General features: G+C 40.1%; 2 protein-coding genes across 2 annotated transcripts in view; one reads left to right on the top strand and one right to left on the bottom strand.

Moving 5' to 3' along the window:
- szt2 (SZT2 subunit of KICSTOR complex) overlaps window positions 1-20,372 on the top strand; it is a 99,644-nt gene that overhangs the window by 61,529 nt on the left and 17,743 nt on the right. The window contains exons 47-59 of the mRNA XM_055221041.1: window positions 1,308-1,395; window positions 3,191-3,309; window positions 5,125-5,289; window positions 5,822-5,906; window positions 6,289-6,468; window positions 6,556-6,747; window positions 8,512-8,687; window positions 10,769-10,932; window positions 14,216-14,313; window positions 15,963-16,095; window positions 16,450-16,580; window positions 17,256-17,377; window positions 19,294-19,479. Coding sequence (XP_055077016.1) covers window positions 1,308-1,395; window positions 3,191-3,309; window positions 5,125-5,289; window positions 5,822-5,906; window positions 6,289-6,468; window positions 6,556-6,747; window positions 8,512-8,687; window positions 10,769-10,932; window positions 14,216-14,313; window positions 15,963-16,095; window positions 16,450-16,580; window positions 17,256-17,377; window positions 19,294-19,479 — 1,839 coding nt within the window. The remainder of the gene's footprint in view (window positions 1-1,307; window positions 1,396-3,190; window positions 3,310-5,124; window positions 5,290-5,821; window positions 5,907-6,288; window positions 6,469-6,555; window positions 6,748-8,511; window positions 8,688-10,768; window positions 10,933-14,215; window positions 14,314-15,962; window positions 16,096-16,449; window positions 16,581-17,255; window positions 17,378-19,293; window positions 19,480-20,372) is intronic.
- The window catches only part of dohh (deoxyhypusine hydroxylase/monooxygenase), a 272,673-nt gene that overhangs the window by 236,926 nt on the left and 15,375 nt on the right, over window positions 1-20,372 (bottom strand). The window lies entirely within an intron of this gene.

Raw genomic sequence — 20,372 nt, 5'->3', positions numbered from 1 at the left:
ATACTTTATTACCGTAAATTTCGGACTATAAGCAGCTACTTTTTTCCCACGCTTTGAACCCTGTGACCTATACAGCGGTGCGGCTAATTTATAGATTTTTACTAGCTAACGGCCACCGGGGGCACTCTTTAGCAGTAAATGCAAAAGTGAGACAGATGTGGACAAAGATTATCGCTGAAGAATACACTGGTTTTGAGTAGAACTGTAATTTTGCGCATCATGCATACACGCTCATCATGGAAAACACAAGAAGAAATGCAAATGATGCCGCTTTTAAGTTAAAGGCAATCAATCTGGTCATCAAAGAAGGAAATGGAGCCACTGCACGTAACCTTGGCATTAATGAATCGATGGTGGGACATGGGAGGCAGCAGCGGGAAGAAGTTAGTCAATGTTAAAAGACAAAATCTTTCAGTGGAAAAAAATGCAGATGGCCCATGTGGGTCTGGTTTTATTTTCTAAACATGCAGGTATGTTCATCCTGTGTTGATGGCGTGTTGGTTCTGCACTGTCCCCGATTTTCAGGCAGTTAAAAAAAAAAAAAAAAAAGTGTCTTAAATTAAAACTTTAAAAAAATATATATATATTGTCTTTCTGTGTAAATATCTCATGTTACAACATGAAAACATGCGGCTTATATTCAAGTTCTGCCTATATATGTACAAAATTGATTTTCTTTTAAAATTTAGCTGGGGCGGCTTATATTCAGGTGCGCTCAATAGTCTGAAATTTACGCTAGTTCTTAATCAGTATTGATGATCAAGTCATGTTCAAGTTTTTTTTTTTTTCTTTGTACATTTTAGATTTGTACAGAAGAGATAAAATATATGAAGGTATATTAAAGTTAAATAACTCAACTAGATATTTTTATATTTTATATTCAAATCCTCAAAGTATCCACCCTTTGCTTTGTTGCCAACACTGCAAACCCTTGGCCTTCTCTCAGGGAGCTTGATGAAGTCTCCTGAACTTTTTTTTGTTTACTACAGTCCATATGTGTCATTTATAGTTTTGATGCCTTCACTGAACATTTTCAATGTAAATAATCATGGAAATAAAAAAGGAATGTGCATGACAATGTGTGCCCAAACCTTTGACTGGCAGTGTATATTCTGGATTAAACTAGAACACCAAAATTTCTCACACATTTCCTTAGTAACCCTATTTGTGGAGATGATGGATTAAGACTTTAAGCAAATTACATTTAAAAAGATTTTCCTACAGAACCACAAAAATAAACAAAATGTCACTTCTGACTACAACATTCACTTGTCAGTTTGAACAGTAATAGTATTGTCCTTGTCCAGGGTTCCCGGTCCTCCCTGGAGGCTTCCCGGCCGGTGGGCCAGGTGGACAAACACATCCTGCTCCTGGTGCATGGAGTAGAGAACGCAGGTGAGTCTGAGACAATAAGAGGTTTTAAAAAGGGGATATTACACTTCTATGGGGTATTAATAGCTAACATAATATATTTAGATCACCATGTTAGATTTAATTGTTTTGAAAATGCTATATCTGTCAAAAACACCATATCAGCATGTTTCACCTTTGTTTCTGACTCTGAGTCCCCCTTCCCTTTGCTCTCAACGCTAAGTCACTCCCCTTTCAGAGCACTATCACATTACACTCGCCCTGCATTCCGCTAATGAAGCTCCTGCACATCGCATCAGTTTTGTGAAACTGTAGTGTGTTGTTTTGTATCATGCTTTTGTATACATGCATCGATATGAGGCTTCAGGCATGTTTTTGATGAGGAAACAGTGTTATAACATGGTAGAAAGCTTCAAAAACTCAGTACCCCCTCTTTAATAAAGATATATATAGTTTTAATCTATGGCACCTTTAGATTTTTTTCTTTAATTTTTAACAATAATATTGACCTAAAACGTCCTGTTCAGAACGCATAACATGGATAAAAGCTTTTAAGGGAAACAGGATTTCATATTTTCTAACTTAAAATTTTGTCTGCATTTGTAAAATACACTTAAACTTCCCCTCTGTTTCTGATGAGGTATTTATGCACTGGAGCTCCCTCTACAGTACATTGTTCATTCCTGTTGCTGACAGCAAACAATTGAATTCCTCATCCCTGTGAATGCTATGAAATAGAGACATGCGGTTGCCGAGTTTGACCACAGAATGAGTCCGGTGATGGTTTATGGCAGGGGTGTCAAACACATTTTCACTGAGGGCCACATGAGCAAAATGGCTGCCCTCAAAGGGCCAGATGTAAAATAGATGTAACTACTTTTTTAACTTGTTAATTAACTGTTTCTGTATTTATTACTTATTCATGTTTCAAATATTGCATATTCATTTGCATAGATGTAAAAATATGGCTGTGTAATGACATCTCTCAATAAAATGACATTTTAAGACCATCATACCTTTTAATTTACCATGTTGAGGGCCACATAAAATGATGTGGAGGGCCACATTTGGCCCCCGGGCCTTGAGTTTGACACATGTGGTTTATGGGCTTAAAAAATGTTTAATCCATGACACAACTAAACGGGCAATCTGTAAACTGAAAATGTTTAGTGTTCAGAGAAGACAACTTTGGAGTCATTTATTAATGAATCAATTGTGATTGAAACAAAATACAACTCCAGGTATTTTTTGACAAGGGGACAACGGTCAGTTTTTTTGTTTTTTTTTATCATGTTGTCATGTTGTTCCCTCTTCCAAGAGGTTTTAGATGTCATCTACTGTATGCGTGTTTCAATAGGTTTGCAGTCTCTCCCAAGCCCTCTTTGAACTGTAAGATTGTATAAAATGCTCAGCCTACAAGCCTACAACACCCATGCTCCCACATAACAATTCTCCATACCCAAGGCAAGATCCAAACTGTACACAACAACTTACGATGTGCAGTAGCTTCGATACACTCTGATTGTGTTGTGATAGTGCTTTGAAGGGGAAGTGACTTAATGTAAGGAGCAAAGGAAGGGGGACGAAAGTAAAACTTACAAAACATGTTAAAACATTTGCATTTTCAAAACAGTGGTAACATGGTGATCTAAATAACTTTTGTGTTAACCACTGATACACCATTGAATTGATTGATTTGTAATATCCCCTCTTTAAAAGTTGAATTGGTGCTATATCCTACTATACTATATCCTCTTTAACAAAAGAGCTGTGGTGAGGCCTGTAGTTTAGAGGACTTAGTTTTCCTCTCTGTGTTTAGGCCCTGAGATCACTGATGAACTAGTCAAAGTGTTGCAGAAGCGCCTGGATGAGACCACCCTGGACATCATCACAGTCATGCTCGTCCGTAACTGCAAACTGACCCCTGCCGATGTGGAGGTTAGTGGGATAAAATTGTTAAAAGTATCAATATCCCAGATACTAATCGATACTAAAATTGCTATTGAAACTAGATTCTCATTTGAGTGGGTATCGATACTAAAAAGTTACATTCACAGCACAGTAATGAACCTTTCTTGAATAGCTTTAGGAAGATCTTGACCTGTATCAGAACAAGTATAAGACCACATAGATTAGTATTGATATTTTGCAGCTGTTGTCATCAAAATTCCCTGGGGGTGTGAAGCTAACTGCATGCTCTGCTCTGTCTGAAGCTCCGTTACTCAAATTGGACTTTAATCTGAGCTTTATTTTAACATGATCTGAACAAGAAAGAGCTGACTTAGTTGGAACTAGATTAGGTGAGTTTATTTAGCTCTTAAAAAAAGTCTCTCACACATAAAATTATAGTCACAAGCTAGTTAGTATTAGCCAGCAGTTCTTTCATTTAGTCACTCTCACTTTTTTTGTTCAAAAATTAATATCTAAACAGGACTATGAACACTTGATTGATCACAGGCTTCTGAAAATTTGTTTTTTAAAATAAATATTGTATTTTTTCTTGAGTTTTTAGACTTAAAACTTTTTGACAGTGTTTGCTAATGTGTGCATTGTGTCACCATAGCAACTGCCAAACATTCTACTATAGACATACATGTAGAACACCCCCAGCATGATGTCACTGTAAAGTGTCAATACACCCATGGACCACTGTGGCACCTACCTGCTACGGCCGGGCAAAAAATCCATTAAATCATTTAATGGAATTTTAAATTCAAATCGATTTGTTTGGAAGAAAATTTGATTTTATTTCCCCTACTTTCTTGCATTGAAAATAATGGATTTTTTTAGGGCCCACACTCAAACCTGCACAACTGAACCGAGCCACAGTACAGTGACGTCATCAGACAGTGCTGTTTTATCTGCCGCGGGGTCACACAGTAGCACTGTCGCTTTAGCGGAGAAAATAAGTCCAGTGGCATGAAATATCTCTTAAATAGTGAGGAAAATATGAGTCTTGCTGTAATACTATGAGTTTATGGATTGTCCTCACAAAACTGTACAACAGAGGACGAGGCTTCAAAACCTCTTTCTGTCACCCTCCTTACTGTAGGTAAGCATTGATTCACTGTGATTTTTGGAGCAGATTTCGTTCACTTTTTCCTCTCATGCTTATACATGAGCAATCTTGCTGTGCTTCAGCCCACCTCTTCCAACCGGGCCAAGTCCCTTTCATAGTGGACAAAACTACTGAATTAGGGGCTGTCCATGCTTGGGCACAGGTCGATTAGTGTGAGCGCACCCTTAGAAGTTATGTGCCCTTGTAACTCCCAGAGAAAAGCAGAGGAGTTTGGTACAGGGCCAGAGTGGACTTTGAAATCAGTGACATCAAATTAAATGTTGCTTAATTTAGTTGACAATTATTTCAGCATTTGATTAGTTGCGATTAATTAACTTGTTGCAGCTCTACTATGGTCCTCAGCTTCATATAGCTAGGTCAGATGACGTCACAGCATTCTATGGTTTTTTTGTTGATTTTTGTTGTATTACAGCAATCTATTAAATAATAGAAATGATCAGGTGCAACATTAATGATTGAACCTTCTGAATAATTGCTTTTAAAATATAATGTAATCACAATGGGGAAAACTGGGTGCCCAAGTGTGGGTGCTTTTTTGATTGAACCCAAAACAAATGTGTAATGTGTCATTTTAGATGGACTAAGTCTTCAGTGTCCTAAAAAGTGCATCATAAATCAAATGCATTCTGTATGTATGATTATGTAGTGATGAGTAATGATGTGTTGGTCTGTAGTTCATCCAGCCGTTGGACGCTGCCCCCTCAGAGGTGATGGTCTTCAGACTGCCTCCATACTGCAGTGCCTGGCTCCCTGCTGTGGCTCACTACCTCCGCCAGAACCTGCTCATCTTCCTGCATGTGCCCAAGTACACAGACAACAACACAGCCCACCACTTCAAGGTAAATGGCAGATAAGGCAAATGTTTGTGGGTTCTTTTCCCTGCCAGGTGACTACATATTTAAATTAACCCAAGCCCAATCTATTGTACAATGGATCAAATGGCAACATTTATGTTCTAATTTAACATGATCCCTTTTGAAATAACGAATAACAGGCTGTAGATCATTCATGCATTTGGAGATAGGGTTGTCAAAAGTATTGAAAATCAGATTCTAATCAATACTAAATACTCATTTGAGCAGGTATTGAAGCATTACCATTTTATGATTTAATGTTGAAAAGTATGTTCTATTGTCTAACGACTAAGAGTTTTTTTTACTATCAGCGTGGTGTCAGAATCAGTATTTAATGTTGAATCCATTTCTTAGAATCAAAATCGAGTTTGACAGGGAAAACAGGAATTTCGAGAGCAATGGAATAAATTTTAAACACAACTTTTAGTGGGTATGAGAAGGGAAAACTCTTAAAAATAATTTTAGCAATATGTCTTTAATGATTATGAAAATTCAGTCTTTGCACTTCTCCTTTCAGCACTGCAGTGCTGTGAGCAATGATGGAGCAGATGGAGACATTTACCTGTACAACAAACCAGGAGGCCAGGGCACGGGGGGCAAAGGTACAGCACGCTTCCCTGCTGTTGGGATACTCCAACTGCTCTTATTGTGGTGATTAGGCCTGTCACTGTAATTATTATATTGACTTATTGTTCAGTATATGAATAATATATATTAACTTTTTTTGGGTGGTAGGGGGCAGTATTCTATAACTTCTATGGCTCATTATAGATACAAATTAATTAAATAAGTGTTGTATTCTGCTATTTAGTTATTTCAGCTCATGTTTTATAGTATTTGTGTTAAAATACTTTTTGGGGATAATTCTGCTTTATGGCTCGATTTCAATATTATCCTTTATCATCTATATTTACTTCAGAAATATATTGCACTTCAGAATTTGTTATCGTGACAGGCGATTGTACTTCTATATCTGTCTCACAGGTATCGCTTGCATCACCCTGACGTTTGTGAATGGAGAAGGCAGCGCGGTGCCCATACAGGGGCAGAGAACTGAGAGCAGCGTTCTGACGTTTGACCCCGAGCATTACGAGGAGCTGACCACGGTGCTGAAGGTGCACTCTGGCTTCAACAGTTCAGGAGAAAGCGACGCAAAAGAAACAGGCAATTCTCATTCCAACTGAGTAAAACCATCTCTCCGCTCTTGCCTTATATGTGACTGAGCTGTGTGTGCTGTCTTTTTCCCCACAGAGCCACAACTGTATACACGCTTCAACATCTGGGAACAAGGAAACATCAGCCCATTGCAGTTGAGTGACAAACTGCAGGGGGCGCTGCGCCATGCTCTTTGTGATGTAGTGATGGAGGTACAAGTACTACCCAACTTGCTGTGTGTGGGAGTGTCCTGCCGACCGGCCAAAGCCTCCAGAGAAGAGGCTAAAGGTAAGATACTGCAACATTTGTATAACTTCTTCTACAAAAAAGGTTCGTACAGGAGTGTGAGTTTGTACCACCTCCTCTCCTCTGTGTTGATACACATGTTAGAGAGGTTCTCATTGGCTCTACAGCTTTAAATCAATATTTATTTCACAATTGGCCTAATTTTCACACAGAATGGTTGTAAATATATTAGGGATGGGTGATATATCGGTTCCAATATTGATACAGAAGCTTTGATATCGGTATCGGCTGATATTGATACTCAACACTGATATTTGATACAGATTTTTGGGATGGGGGAGTGGCTCTTTCCCATTCTGTCATTTTTTAACAGACTTGTGACGAACAATGGACACAGAAGAGCATTATATGGCTGTATGTGACACAAACATGTAACAAATTATTTAATATCCCAGATAAATACGTTTTGTTTTGAAAAGATCATTTTCGATCTTTACTTGAACTGAAGATACATTTTTGAGCCTTACTATGGATTTTAAAATCTGAATATTGATATCTGCAAATATCGGTTATCGGTATCAGCAGCAGGCCAAATATCGGCTATTAGCATGGCTCAAATCCATATGGGCCCATCCCTAAATATATATTAAATATGTCATGAAATGCTACATAATGGCATACTACAGTCTTATTGTTGTGGAACCTTTATGTTATAGAGGCTCAGTGCCTATTCATTTATTGCGTGACTTTGAATGCCTCATTGTAAACTGCCTTAAAGTGCATATCACAGGTTTTAATGTTTTTTCTAATTATGACTTGGTTTGGTAGCATACATCAGTTAGGTGTCAATTTGTGGAAAAGAGCTGAGATGAAAAGTACAAAAATGAGGGAAGTAGGGTGAGTTCTAAAACAGAATTTACCACCTATGTTAAAATGGAAAATTCAATTTACGCACAAGGAAGGCGTTTTTCTGACAGTTTTGTTCTTGTAAATGCATTTTGGATTAAATACATGGTCAGATCATAAAGACACTTGAAATATGGCATTGTACTGGCAAAAATCCTTATACTTGGCTAATTGATGTACAAATCATGTATTTAGACAACCAGAATTTCTTTAACGGACTATAGCCCACAATAGTGTTCCCTTGTGATCAACTTACTCAAAATTGTATATTAATTGAATCATGCATGTTTGAGTAATTCTGTATTTTATTGAATTGGAGGCCTGAATAGTCAGAATTTTTCAGTTTTCACCAACCCTTCCCATTCCCCTTAGATGGAATTATTTAAAGAATGAAGACTCATACACAAAGTGTTGAGTCTAAAAATGTCATGTTGCCATGTTTAAAAAATTACATTAAGTAAAGTACATGAAAATTGGCTGCTTGGTTGAAGAGGCCATAGACTAAATAATGTAAATGAACATAGCTAACCCAATCAGATTCCTTCTTTCCTTGAAGTTGCCCCCGCTAGCATTATCAACAGGTTGATTGACAACCTAGGGAAGGGTTGCTGATTAGCCACTATAACTGCTAGCCTCGATTGGCTTCATTGGTTGCAACAGAGCTCTGCCATGGGTGAAGTCACACTCCCTCATTTCACTTCTATTGTACAGTCTATGGAAGAGGTGGTGCTTATCAGCTCTTGTCCCACTGTTAATACTAAGCTGTTTTACATCAGTAGTTTACATTAAAAAACATTTTAATAATAATCTACTTATGTTATAGCTAATACTATGCACCAGAAAATGCATAATGTCTGTTTTAAGTTTGCATTGTTAATAATGATTGTGCATTATGATCAGATGTGGCATCTTCAGTGCTAGATGTCAAGGACAGGCAGCGCAGTGGCTTACGGCTTCTCAAAGGAAGCCCTGCTCCCATTGTGTTCAGCCAAGGCACAGGCTCCGCCCCCCTGTCTCCAGAGTCCACCACCCCCACAAGCAAGAGCACCCGCCGCAGCTTCTGGGACATCTGGTCAGTTACCTACTGTTGATATATGAATAACCATTGTTCTTTCTAGTGATGGCCGATATACAGTTGAAACCAGAAGTTTACATACACTGTATAAAAAGACACGTGGGTTTTTTGGTCCACTGTTTCACATTGAAATCAGACTAAACTTTTCCTAATTTTGGACCAGTTAGGATTAACAAAATAATTTGAAGGCACACATGAAAGACACTGCTTCTTTCTGTAACATCATGGAAATGTCAAAAGAAATCAGTTAAGATATCAGGAAGAGAATTGTGGAGGTACACAAGTCTGGTTCATCCTTGGGTGCAATTTCCAGATGCTGAAGATGCCACGTTCATCTGTTCAAACAATTATGCGCAAGCATAAACACCATGAGAATGTCCAGCCATTATACTGCTCAGTAAGGAGAAGAGTTCTGTGTCCCAATGATGCATGTGCTTTGGTTCGAAATGTGCAGATCAACTCAAAAACAAAAGCAAACCCTGTGAATATGCTGGATGAAGCTGGTAAGAGTGTGTCATTATCCACAGTGAAACGAATACTGCACTGAAATGGGCCATTCTGCCAGGAAGAAGCCATTACTCCAAAAGAAACATAAAAAAGCAAGATTACAGTTTACAAAAGCACACAGGGACAAAGACCTTAATTTTTTTGTGGACATGTCCTGTTGTCTGATAAAACTGAACTGAACTGCTTGGCCATAATGAGCACTGTAACATTTGGAGGAAAAAGGGGGAAGCTTGCAAGCTTGAGAACACCATCCCAACTGTGAAATATGGGGTGGCAACATCATGTTGTGGGGTTGTTTGGCAGCAGGAGGGACTGGTGCTCTTCACAAAATAGATGGCATCCTGAGGAAAGCAACATCTCAAGACATCAGCCAGGAAGTTAAAGCTTGGGGGCAAATGGCTCTTCCAAATAGACAATGACCTGAAGTATACTGCCAAACTGGTTACAAAGTGGCTTAAGGATAACAAAGTCAATGTTTTGGAATGCAGTGTTATGGGCAGACCTAAAAAGGCATGTGTGAGCAAGGCAGCCTACAGACTTAGCTCAGTTACACCAGTTCAGGAGAAATGGGCCAAAATTCTCACTATTGTGAGAAGCTTGTGGAAAGATATCCAAAATGTTTGACACAAGTCATACAGTTTAAAAGCAATGGTACCAAATACTAATGAAATATATGTAAACATCTGACTTAAATGAATGTACAGTAATGAAAAATTGTCTTTAAAAAAACTTCTCTCATTATTCTGGCATTCAGGAAATAGAAATAATTTTGTTAATCCTAGTTCACCTAAAATAGGAAACCTTTAGTCTGATTTCATGTCAGTGAGGAAAAAATGCACATGTGGTTTTTTATATATATATGTGTATATATATATATATATATGTGTATATATATATGTGTATATATATATATATATATTTGTGTATATATATATGTGTATATATATATATATATGTGTGTATATATATATATATGTGTATATATGTATATATATATATATGTATGTATGTGTGTATATATATATATGTATATGTGTATATATATATATATATGTGTATATATATATATGTGTATATATATATATATATATGTATATATGTAATCCAATCATGCATGTAGGTTCACACTTTTTCACTGTCCCTAGTACACGCCCACTTCTTACTTCGTCCTTCAATTTAATTTTTTTAATCGGTGATGTCTATAGGATGTGGCAGCATCGCATAGTCATTTTGATCCAATTCTTTTTTTTTCAAATCTGCTCGCTAGCGTGATCTACAGCTACCCATCGGGGATGCCGACTCTTTGTTGTGATGTTTAGGGTGATGACTGCTGATTTCTGTGTTGGGAAACTGAAGTGCATAATGGGAGTAGACTTGTTTTGTGTAAAAAGTTGTTTTAGGTTAATATTGCGATTTAAAATGTCCAAAGTGTAACATAATGGTCCAGAGATGTCTTAGATTATAACTGTATAGCAGACACATGCACAGTATCTCTTCTTTAATATCGATTAGTATCTGATTTTTGATACTTTTGACAATCTACCAGAGAGTAATTACTGTGTTGTAATGCTTCAGAGTAAACCTGACTCCACCGAACTGGGTAGTCCAAAAACCACAGATGACATTGTCCAGGAGAGGGGCGAGGAGGGCAGAGCCACACGTCGCAGACACAAGACGGAGACGGTCAGGCAGCAGTGGGGTCAGGAGAGGGGCGGGCTGATGGAGTTGGAGCAACAGAGGTACTTTCCACAAACACAGCGCACTACCTCATTTCACCACCAGGGCCTCTCAAAGCCATGAGAATCTGATTGCAGACCTCTGCCCAGAGGACCCTATCCCACGCACCTCATGTCCCTCAACATGTCACCTCATGTCCCTCACTAGTTTTCATTAGATTACTATATAAACTACTTCATTACATTTTCTATCAGTTGTTAACTTCATATATGGACTATTAAAGGTCCTGTTGTCACAGTTTTACTTGGGACCCAAAAGCAGCACACAACTGGTAAGTAGTTAGTAGTAACTGTTTATTGTCCAGGCTAGTAATCAGGTAAATGGGGTAGGTATCAGGCTGGGGGGTCCAGGTAGGTATTGGGATGGCTAGCAGGCAGGCAGGACAGGTTGTCAGGTTGGAGGCAGACAGGCAGACAAGTAGATAGACAGGTAGAGGACAAGCAGACAGCTTCCACAAATAATTACACAGGACAAAAACTTGTAATACAAAACCTCTGATAAAAATTATCGTGTTTTGTGGAGCAAAATGCATATACTAACTGAGAAGTATCAACAACGAACTGGCGAGGAGTGGATGAAAAACCAGGCTTCTTCTGTGCCAGCTGCCAGATCAGGTAAGCCGATTCCCAGGTGAGAGCAGAGACGGACAACACATAAAGGAGGGGAGACAACAGGGAAAACAGCAGAAAGGAGGATCCTGACAGAAGCCCCTCTTCAACGGACGTGACCAGTTGGCATGTTAGAAATCCTTGAGGAGATTGGGATCCAAAATTGGAGAACAAGACACCCAGTACCGTTTCTCAGGACCAAAGCCTTCCCAATCAACCAGAAATTGGTAACCTCTGCCAAACGTTCAGAAGACTGTGTAGTAAAGGCAATTGTCAATTTTGTATTCTTAAAGAGGCAGGTAACTTTAACCAGACTACTGTGGGGTTGATTATTTTCTCAATTTCAAAAAGGGCCAATGTATCGTGGTGGAAGTTTCTTTGACTTGACTCAGGACATGGTGCTGGTTAGCAAGCACCTCAGCTGATTGACGTAAAGCAGCTCTGGCTGTAATCCATACGTGTCTGCACCATTGGAGATGCTACACATGGATTGCAATGTCCCTTTCCTGTTCAGGAAACATTGAGGGCAGATATCCAAAAGCACATTCAAAAGGAGACCTACCAGTGGCTGATCATGAGAGGAAGTTGTGAGTGCACTACACCCAAGGCAGGTAGGTGCTCCAGCCTGATAGCAACACAGCGCAGAACAGCTTCTGGGTCCTGGTTTGCCCTTTCACTCAGGCCATTGGGTTGAGGGTGAAAGCCTGAAGAAACTAGTCCATACTGTGGGCACAAACTGTGGTCTCCGGTCTGGTATGTCCAAGGGATTCCCATCAAGCCGGAAAATGTTGAATTAATAGGTTGACTGTTTCTAAAGCTGTGAGTAGTTTTGGAAGAGCAACAAAATAGACAGATTTGGAGAAACAATCAATAATGGTGAGAATGACTTTCAGAATGACTTATCGTGACAAATTGGAAGACCAGAGACAAAATCCAGGGCAATATGGAACCAGGTTTGAGATGGTACAAGTAGAGGGTGCAAACAGCCAGCTGATGGTTGATTAGAACGAAAATGTCTACGGATGAGACATTACGTAAAATAATGCAAGCTTTTTTTAATGTTACACTGAAAACAGCGGCCAGGAAACTGTGGACTTATACTATATAAAAAAACACATGCATTTTTTTGTCACTGTCTGCAGAAAACAACCCTCACACTTTCCGATATCACCCGAATAATGGTCCAGATAAGGCACATGAGACTCCCTTCGGGGATGGGCTTGGACATCTGGTGTAGGATTACCAAAATTATTTCTATTTGTTAAATGCCAGAAGAGAGAAGGTTTTTTAGACAGAGAAGGTTTTTAGACAGATTTTCATTACTTTCTTTTCTTCAAGTCAGATGTTTACATACATTTTATTAGTATTTAGTACCATTACCTTTAAACTCTATGACTTGGGTCAAACATTTTGGATATCCTTCCACAAGCTTCTCACAATAATTGTCAGGAATTTTGGCCCATTTCTCCTGACAAAACTGGTGTAACTGAGCCAAGTTTGTAGGCCAACTCGCTCGCACATGTCTTTTCAGGTCTGCCCATAAATTTTCAAAAGGGCTGAGGTCAGAGCTTTGTGATGACCACTCCAAAACGATGACTTTGTTATCTTTAAGCCACTTTGTAACCAGTTTGGCAGTATGCTTTGAGTCATTGTCCATTTGGAAGACCCACTTCTGCCCAAGCTTTAACATCCTGGCTAATGTCTTTAGATGTTGCCTCAGTATTTCCACCATGTTTTTTCTTCATGATGCCATCTATTTTATGAAGTGCACCACTCCCTCCTGCAGCAACACAACAACATGATGCTGCCACCCCCATATTTCACAGTTGGGATGGTGTTCTCAGACTTGCAAGCTTCTCGCTTTTTCACATAACAATGCTTATTATGACCAAACAGTTCAATCTTTGCTTGGTCAAACCACAGGACATGTCTCCAAAAATGAAGGCCTTTCTTTCTGTGTATTTACAAACTGTAATCTCACTCTTTTTTTTTTTTTTTTTGGAGTAAAGGCTTCTTCCTTGCAGAGTGGCCTTTCGGCCCATGATGGTACAGTACTCTTTTCACTTTCGATAACTGCACACTCTTACCAGCTTCAGACAGTATTTTCACAAAGTCTTTTGCTTTTGCTCTTTGGTTCATATGCACATTTCAGACCAAAGCATCTTCATCACTGGAACAGAACCCACTTCCTCCCTGAATGGTATGATGGCTGGACATTCCCATGGTCCTTATACTTATACCTATAATTGTTTGAACAGATGAACGTGGCACCTTCAGGCATCTGGAAATGGTATCCAAGGATAAACCAGACTTGTGCAGGTCCATAGTTCTCTTCCTAAAATCGTGATATCAAGTATGTCTCTAAATAACTCAAATGTTGTCAATAAACCTCAGAAACCTAAAATGCATAGTAATCTTGCTGTATGTAAATTTCTGACTTTGAAGAAAGTAATGAACAGATGTCTAAAAAAAAATCCTTCTGTCATTATTCTGGCATTTAGAAATAATTTTGGCAAACCTAATTGAACAGGAAAAGTTTAGTTTGATTTCATGTCAGACAGTGAGGAAAAAAAGGGTGCCTTTTTATATAGTGTATGTAAACTCCTGGTTTCAAGTCTAAGTCATGTGAGGTTCCTCTGGTCCTCACCTCAAAGCTGCTCTATGCTTGTGTGTGCAGGAGACAACTGGCCCAGCTGGAGGAGGGGGACGTGGGAGCATTGCATCCCATCTATCAGCATGTCTGCGAGTCCTGGATAACATTTATGACCAGACTGGGTTTGTTAAAATATGTTCCACAGTATACAGTATGTAATCATTAGATCACGTTTGGAGGGTTGCTAATGGAAAATGTGTTTGAAGATGGGGTGTGCTAGTTGGACATAGCACATAGATGTAGAACCGCATTAGGGGTTTGCTGGTTTGCTCTACTAAGGGCTGGCACCATTGGACTTTTTGATTAAAGAGGAAGTATTATGCAATATCAACATTTTGGAGCTTTCTAGCATGTTATAATGTTCCCTCATGAAAAACGTGTCTGAAGAGGTTTTAGATGTCATCATGCATGTTTGAGTAATTTAGTAATCTCTCCTAGACCCTATTCAAACCCTTCTTATGGTTAGCTGTAAGATTTGTCTAATGCTCAGCCCACAAGCCTGTCACCCATGCTTCCACACCACAGTTCTCCATAAATATGCAAAAGTGTAGTACAAAACAATCCACTAAAGCCTTGTCTGTGTAATCCTTCAGTCGGCCAGGTCTGATCCATAGCGAAAGACAAAGTTTAAGTCTGTCAACTGGGCAAACTGTTGTAGGAGTGAAGAAGGAGCTGCTCACCCAAGCCGCTTCTTCAGTTCTGGTCAGATTGCTGGTGGACACTGCCTTATATCTATCTGAAGGGAGGGGCTAACTACAATGAAACTGTAAACAGCTATTGTCTTCACTTTCAGCTGAAACTACCCTATTCAACCCTGCTATTGTTTTCTTTGTTTGGGTCTGAGGATAGAGTTATAGATCTATCTATAACTTAAGCGTGATCATCAGACTATTAAGAAATTTGTAGTTGATTCAGAGCACACACGGATTTGTGCGGATAAAGGCACAATGACAAAGGTTTCTACCAGACAAATACATCGGATTAAGAGAGCAGCTGCTAAAATGCCATTACAAAGCAGCAAACAGAAGCTGAAGCTGTTGGTCCCTCTGGAGTCCCTGGAATATCAAGGTGCAGGAGGCTTGCAGGTATGCATAAACCTTTTATGCGACCAGCCTTAACCACAAGCAGAAACTGCTCCAGTGGGCCCAAAAATACATGAAGACAAATTTTCCTGCAAAGAAATTCAAGCAGAAACTCTCCACCAACTCACAAGTTGAATAGCTGCAAGAATTGTGACGCTCCTAGTAATTAAGGGGTCCTATGTTAAAATGTAACTTGGCCCGTTAAGATGTTTTGAAATAGCTTCTGATTTCAGTAATATGCTAATGCTTCTAATTGAAAATTAAACAAATTACCATTTTCAGTTCTTTACAACAATACTGTTATCATTGGGAGGTTTGTTCAGTAACATTTGAATTGTAAAGGTTGGTGACTGTCATTTATAGTGACAATTTGGCAAAATCAGAGAAAAATATCTTTTGCATAATAAGTTGGAATGCAGTGTAGAAAGCCTGTTGCATTTCAGAGCTAGCTGGTAAGCATAACTATCTCCATACAGGGTCACCAAATCACACAATGCAATAGTCCTTAACTCCTGTCCTTTGAACTGCACAAGCTGCCTTTCTTAGTTGGTAAAAATCCCCAAATATTAAGTTAAAAACTGTAGCATAAAAATCATTTTTAAAAGTTTACAAACTGCCATTCAGCCACAAAGAGCAGCCAACCGTGACCATGGCAATAATGTGTGAATGATGTATGTGTATGTGCACAGGTTGCCCTTCCATTCAGCAGTGTGCGGCGGAGCTGGCCTCTCACTTCCTTCTGCCATCATTCCTTACAGAGATCATCAGTCTGGTCAGCTCTTTGGCCAGCGACACAGTGGTCAAGGCCTTCCAGAAGACCAGGTGACAATTCCTCCTCTCCTGTGGGACATTGTGACTTCAGACTACCTAAGAGATTAGTCTGGTATAAATCTAGGGAGCTGGTCATATTCTATGAAAGAATTTGCTGTCAGATTGATCAAACCAATTTGTGGGTGACATTATTCAAAGACGTGATTGTTGTCAAATCCCAAACAAATCATGTTAAGGTTCAACTTTTAAGGATATTTAATGTAGTTATTTCACTCATAAATATAATCCATCAGAAATGATAACATGAAATTCAAGAACGTGAAAACAACCAATTATTGAAAGCATTAAAACCAGGCTGTCAAATGTCAAACAGCGGTCTAGATAAACATGTATCTCCTGTTTTAGCTGCTCACTCTCTGGAGAGCTGTTCCTTCCTCTGAGTGTGGGGCAGAGTCTTGTCCCATCACTGAACGCCTCACGGAGCTTTATTCTTATCGGGCGCAACTTTCACCAGTGGCACAACAGCACACAGCAAGGTAACCAATGGTCTCCAACATTTTCAACCAATTAATACCAGTTAATACTACTAATGCCAATAAACTCTTGGGGGAACTGGAGACAAAATGAAGCAGTAGACCATGAAATAAAATCATTACCATCTGATATCAGTTAACCACTGAAATTAAGTATCCATCCATTTTCTTCCGCTTATCTGGGGGCCAGATTGCGGGGGCAGCAGTCTAAGCAGGAACCCCTGGAATCCCGTCACCCCAGACATTTCCTCCAGCTCCTTCTGGTGGGACCGCAAGGCATTCCCAGGCCAGCCGAGAGACATAGTCCCCCCAGCAAAAGACGAACTTAAAATCTGTCAACTGGACAAATCGTTGTAAGAGTGAAGACGTTTCGCTGCTCATCCAAGCCGCTTCTTCAGTTCTGAACTGAATCTCCACCTGCTCTAGATCAAGACGAGATATGATTTTTGTTTGATAAAACTTTTGTACTTATTTTATAATTTTTTTTTATTATACATGTTTTGGGTCGGTGCACTGATTCACTGGTTCTTTCTCTCTCTTGTATAAAGTTTTGTTTGTGTTTAGCTTCTGTGAAAAAGGAAAAAAAATAGGAAGTCGATGAATGCTGTTTTAATAATGAACAAAACTACCATTTTTGGTTGCTGGGCTAACCCACCTCCTGTGTTTTTATTTCCACAGTGAACAAGGGCCTGCAACACTTCGAAGCCCTGGAACACAGTGAGGGGGCTGTCCCAGACCAGGGCGGGACAGATGCCGCACCGCGACAGAGGTTTCTGTTCATCACCATCACCCATAAAAAGGTGCTGGAGCATGTCTTGCACTGTGTCTTTACACTATCTGCTCCAACACAGATGACTAGATCAGATCAATTAGAGCAGATAGCCATGAAATGCAGAATGGAGCTTTTAACCATGTTATAGTTGTTTCCTTTTCTCATTTACCCTCTCGAAGTTGTAATTACCTTGTTTCATGCATGTTTGAGTAATGTTTATATTCCTGTATTCAAGATGTCATTGCTCCGATTAACCCGTTTTCACCATTACTGGTATACGCCCCTGCTCTGTACTTACTTCATTCTGCCATTTTATTTTATTAATCAGTGATTTGCATTAACAACTTTGCACAGCCATATTTAAATCGACTACTTGCTAGTATGATCTGCAGCTGTCCATCAAAGGTGCTGCCAACTTTGCGGCTCTTTGTTATGGGGATGTTTACAGCAACGTCAGCTCCCATTGAGCACCACAGTTTCTAACGCGAGTGTCAGTATAAGATAATGATCCACAGGTGTCATAGATTATAACTGTATAGCAGACTCAAGCACAATATGCGTTCTGCAAGGCAAGGCAAGGCAAGGCAAGGCAAGTTTATTTGTATAGCACAATTCGTACACAAGGTAATTCAAAGTGCTTTACAGAATAAGAAAGACATTAAAATCACACAAATCAAAACATAAATAATCACAAATAATCATCATAAATTTACCATTAAAAGAGAAGAGTGCAGAATAAAAACCTTTCAGTCGTATGCACAGCTGAACAGAACCGTTTTGAGCCTGGATTTAAACATTGTCAAAGTAGAGGCCTGTCTCACATCTTCAGGAAGACTATTCCAGGTTTTAGCTGCATAAAACTTAAACGCTGATTCCCCATGTTTAGTCCTGACTCTGGGCACCAGCAGGAGGCCGGTCCCTGAAGTCCTCAGAGTGTGAGATGGTTGATATGGCACTAACATGTCGGAGATGTACTTTGGACCTAGGCCATGGAGAGACTTATACACAAGCAGAGCTGCTTTAAAGTCTATTCTTTGAGCTACAGGAAGCCAGTGCAGAGACCTGAGCACAGGACTTATGTGCTCGTACTTCCTGGTTCTAGTCAGGACCCGAGCAGCAGCGTTCTGGATGGACTGCAGCTGTATTAAGGCTCGTTTGGAGAGGCCAGTGAGCAGGCCATTACAGTAGTCTAACCTAATGTCATGTGGAACATTACAACAAAGAAATAGCATGTCAGTGGAAACAAGCAGACCCTCGAACAGAAAAATGACAGACAAAAAGTGTGTTAAAATTAAGAAAAAATGCCACTCAAACTAGGGATTGGTTCCAATAGAGGTATCTACTGATATTCATACAGATTTGTCTATCAGTATTCACCGATGATCACATTCAATACTAATATTCAATACTAATATTTTTTTGCCCTCTCCAATTCTCTGTGTGCCCTTTTTGAACATAATAAAGAGTAAAAATGGAAATGGAAGAGGGTTATATGGCTCAATGTTTAAACAGGCATTTACAAAAACACCTTCATAAAGGTTGTTTTGTGTTTAGCCAGAAGTGAAAGAAAAGGCCACCAGATATAGGGGAAGCGCTCGGGGCTTTCTCCCAAGAATACGCATGGTGTATGTGAAGCCAACCCAAAAGTAAAGTAAACCGAAGCAAATGCGCACTGGGGGCGGTCCACAGAGCGGACTAACATGTGAAAAGACCTAAGTTCGTTTTTTTGAGCATCTCAGCGAAAGTATCACATTTATTGCATGATTCAGCAGATTTGTGAAATACAGTGTGCTTCACGAGTGAGAAATGAAAAAAGTCCAAAATGGACTCTGGTTTGGCAGGTCATGTAATAAGTTTGCTGTGTCAAATGACTGGACAAAGATAAAATCTTGATTGTACTGTACGCGGCTTTAGCAGGGAGTAACAGACTGGTTTCGTCTGCAGGTGGCTCTGTATAGCTACAACTGGTCTGTGGACTTGGGCTGTACGCTGAACAGGGAGCTGCTGCGCCTGGTGCACTGGCAGAATGCACGAGCCCATGTGGTCCACTGCCTCCTCAGCCAGAAGATGGGACTGTTCCACCACTACTGCTTCTCTGACACGCCTGTCCACCAGCTGGATCTCAAACAGGTACTCCCACTCAGCCAGACCACAAGCAGGTACTCGCTGTAAGTCATACCCTGAGCATGTACTCCCCCTCAGCCGGACCCCAGATGGGTACTCCCCCCATGCAAAACAGCCCCCCCCCCCCTCAGCCAGTTCCCAAACAGGTACTCCCTCTCAGCTAGACCCCATAAACAGCTACTCCCCTCATATATATCTCTAGACATAGCTAGCCCACTAGCTCCATTTCACTTTGCCCCTCTTTCTTTAACTGCTGGTGTCAAGCTCGTCATTCTGAGCTTAAAACATTTGTATTAACCCACTCTACGGGATCCAGGTGTTTTTATTTAGCTTATTTTGTCCTTAAAATACGATATGAACATAATAACAGGGCAATGAGCTGCCCTCGTTCCTCATACTCGATTGCATTTTTGTCTGTGCAAATTTGTCCTTATGTGTTGCCTGTCAGCAGTTTTTAGTCTTACATCCAGAATAAAAAGTCTGGTCTGAGGATGTGTGTCCCTAGTAAGTAAGTTTAGCAAAAGTACTGGAGCCCGGACCCTCCAGGGTAAACCCTCAGAGCAGGAGCAATGAGGGACATGTCAGCCAGGATAAGTGCACTGGTCCAGGGACTGCGTAGACATGTGTAGAGCCCAGGCCTTGGGGCTCCTCAGCCCCTCGTCAAACAAACACAACCACAGATGTACTATAGAAGACTCATGAGCCACAAAGAGGACAGAAGGCAGAAAAGCGAGCAGCAAATCAGCCTGAAATATGTCCTCTGTCAAACCCTCCAGCTTGTTCCCCATGCAAGCCTCTGCCCCACACTGGTCGGACCCCCCACACTAGCCTGTCCCCCTCCCAGCACGTCCCTAATACAGGACTGTCCCTCACCCAACATGTCTCCCATACAAGACTGT

Source organism: Periophthalmus magnuspinnatus, chromosome 4 (assembly GCF_009829125.3).
Source record: "Periophthalmus magnuspinnatus isolate fPerMag1 chromosome 4, fPerMag1.2.pri, whole genome shotgun sequence".
Taxonomy (NCBI): domain Eukaryota; kingdom Metazoa; phylum Chordata; class Actinopteri; order Gobiiformes; family Gobiidae; genus Periophthalmus; species Periophthalmus magnuspinnatus.
Note: the sequence above shows the minus strand (reverse complement) of the source record. Positions and strands in the feature narration are given on the sequence as shown.